General features: G+C 39.8%; 1 protein-coding gene across 1 annotated transcript; it reads right to left on the bottom strand.

Moving 5' to 3' along the window:
- Positions 1-247: 247 nt before the first annotated feature.
- Positions 248-1,335, bottom strand: LOC310862999 (guanylin; the record flags this gene model as incomplete). The annotated part of the gene is made up of 3 exons (XM_083771123.1): positions 248-306; positions 766-955; positions 1,258-1,335. 3 exons carry the CDS (start codon positions 1,333-1,335, stop codon positions 248-250), a joined length of 327 nt encoding a protein of 108 aa, XP_083627249.1.
- Between the last annotated feature and the right edge of the window lie 902 nt (positions 1,336-2,237).

Here is a 2,237-nt window from a genome sequence, read left to right on the forward strand (position 1 = left end):
ACACACACACACACACATACAAAAACTTAAGTAAAGACTTCCTTTTTATTTCAAAAATACAAAAGAAATAAGTAAAAAGATTTTTGAGACAGAACTGTAACAAATTAAATTCCAAATATAAAATATACAACTGAAAGGGGCCTGAAAATAAGTGCTCAGTATGCTACAAGTAACAGTGAGTAGAGAAAATCTGAGTCTTAAGCATGGTCAAAATGGCTTTCCATTTCCTTCTGGGTTGGCAGTAAACTTAACAACCAGTGCAGGCAGCAAAGGCGCAGATCTCACAGACATCCATGGGTACCATTCCTGTAGGAACAGTAAAAACACTCAAATTAGACACGGTCAGTTCAGACATGTTGATGAATGTATGATTCAAGCTTCAGTATTCAATTAGCTGCTCATATATTAACACAGTAAACAATGATCTGTACATCCTCTGTCACTCCAAGTGTGTAAGTATCACAATTGAATAAAAGGCTGTCTGCACATTGCATACCTAAAAGGAAGGTCCAAATTCAAACAATGAGAAAGATCTTGCAAAGAAATTTATTTTATTACAATATGACATTTTGGTGCTTAGACCTTCATCATGACAAATATACAGAGCACAATCACCACAAAAAGATGGTGGTTAAAAAGTAGCCTACATTATTGGGGCGACCTCTGAGAGTAGTTTGGCAGTAGTATTGGCAAATTTGCATACCTCATCATTGTACATACAGTAGTACTAACACTAATTAGTACTTTGCACCACTGATACCTCACCTAGCCTGGAGAGAGACATGGAAGCTCCTTTCTGCTGGCAGAGGGGCAGGAACTCTTCTGGAAGAGCAGGGTCAGCGCAGACAGACACATCAGTGCTGGTCCGCAGCCCGGGGCTTTGTTGCTCTGCCTTACTGTCTATGAGCTCTTGGAGCTGTTTGACAGCTTCCAGTGAGAATGACAAGTTGCCCTCCTAGACAAATAGACAGAAAGAGAAACCTGGTGGTGAGAGCTCCACAATCCAACTGTGAGCGTACAGAGAGAACTGTAAGCAATGGCAATAGCAATAGCAATGGCAGATGTTTTGTGTCAGTGACTGTTGGAATTCAGTGGTAAACAAAGACACATGCCATTATTAACTGTACAGTGTTCAGTTTAGCATCCCTGCCAATCAATGTTTCCAATGATATCTGAAGTATTGGCCAATGGCCATCATGAATCTAGTTTCATTCTTTTAAAGATATTAATTTGACTGCAGAACAAGACTGCACTTACTTGGACCTGGACTGCATCAGAAGTCCAGGTGAAAGCCAGGAATAGGACAGCAATGGCAGAGAGCATATTGGTCTTCATGTTGTTTGGTTTGCTTGAGATTTGTTTTCCCCTTTTTTGTGCTGGTGTTGGTGCTGCAGCAGATGCTTGGTCAGCTCAATCGTTGCTTTCTCTGACCTCCGAACAGCCTTTTAAACATTTCTGTCCCGCAGGCTGACTGTCCATTTTTTCTCACAGGTTAATGAGTAGTCATAATACGTAGTTTTTTCCCCCAGTGTGTATTTTACTGCGTCACTAAAGGGGATTCATAAATCCTTCTCTGACCCCATCACCAATCTGATGCTTTTATGGCTCTCTAGATATCTCCCTCACTCTGTGTCTGACAGGTGATCACACCTCAGATGGGCATACTGTACTGTAGGTTAAACAGTAACCCTGAGTTGAACAAGGTGCCGTTATGGACACTATTACTCACCCAATGAATGAACAATTGTGTTGTAACCTGAATAACTTGTCTGCGAAAACTGGGTAAAATAACAGTCCCCAATATCCCCCATGTCCATGTGTAGGCCTACTGTGTCACTCCCAACCCCAATGCTGGCCTGAGGTGAGTAGATAACTAGATATCACCATTCAATCTACATGAAATGATAACATAACAAAAACGAGATACTATTCTAATAATATTTCAATATCACCATATACAATTGACATAAGACAATTGTATTTGCCAAAACAACTTATTGTTTCCACACAACTAGCTGCTGTGTGGAAATAATAAAAAAAGTCCCCCCATTCTGTGTTTCCTAGAACTGGAGGTCTGAAAGAAATCATTAACATGGTGAATCACATCTTGATGACATAATCAAGATGTGATTCACCATAGTAGTAAATAGTAAAATGTTGAAAATGAGTGGTATTCCCCTTTAATATCGTCTTAAGGCAAATATCTCAATTGAAATTGATAGAGAAAACGTCCTAAA

The sequence above is a fragment of the Protomyctophum parallelum genome (genome assembly GCF_964188405.1).
Source record: "Protomyctophum parallelum genome assembly, chromosome: 8".
NCBI classification, from domain to species: Eukaryota; Metazoa; Chordata; class Actinopteri; order Myctophiformes; family Myctophidae; genus Protomyctophum; species Protomyctophum parallelum.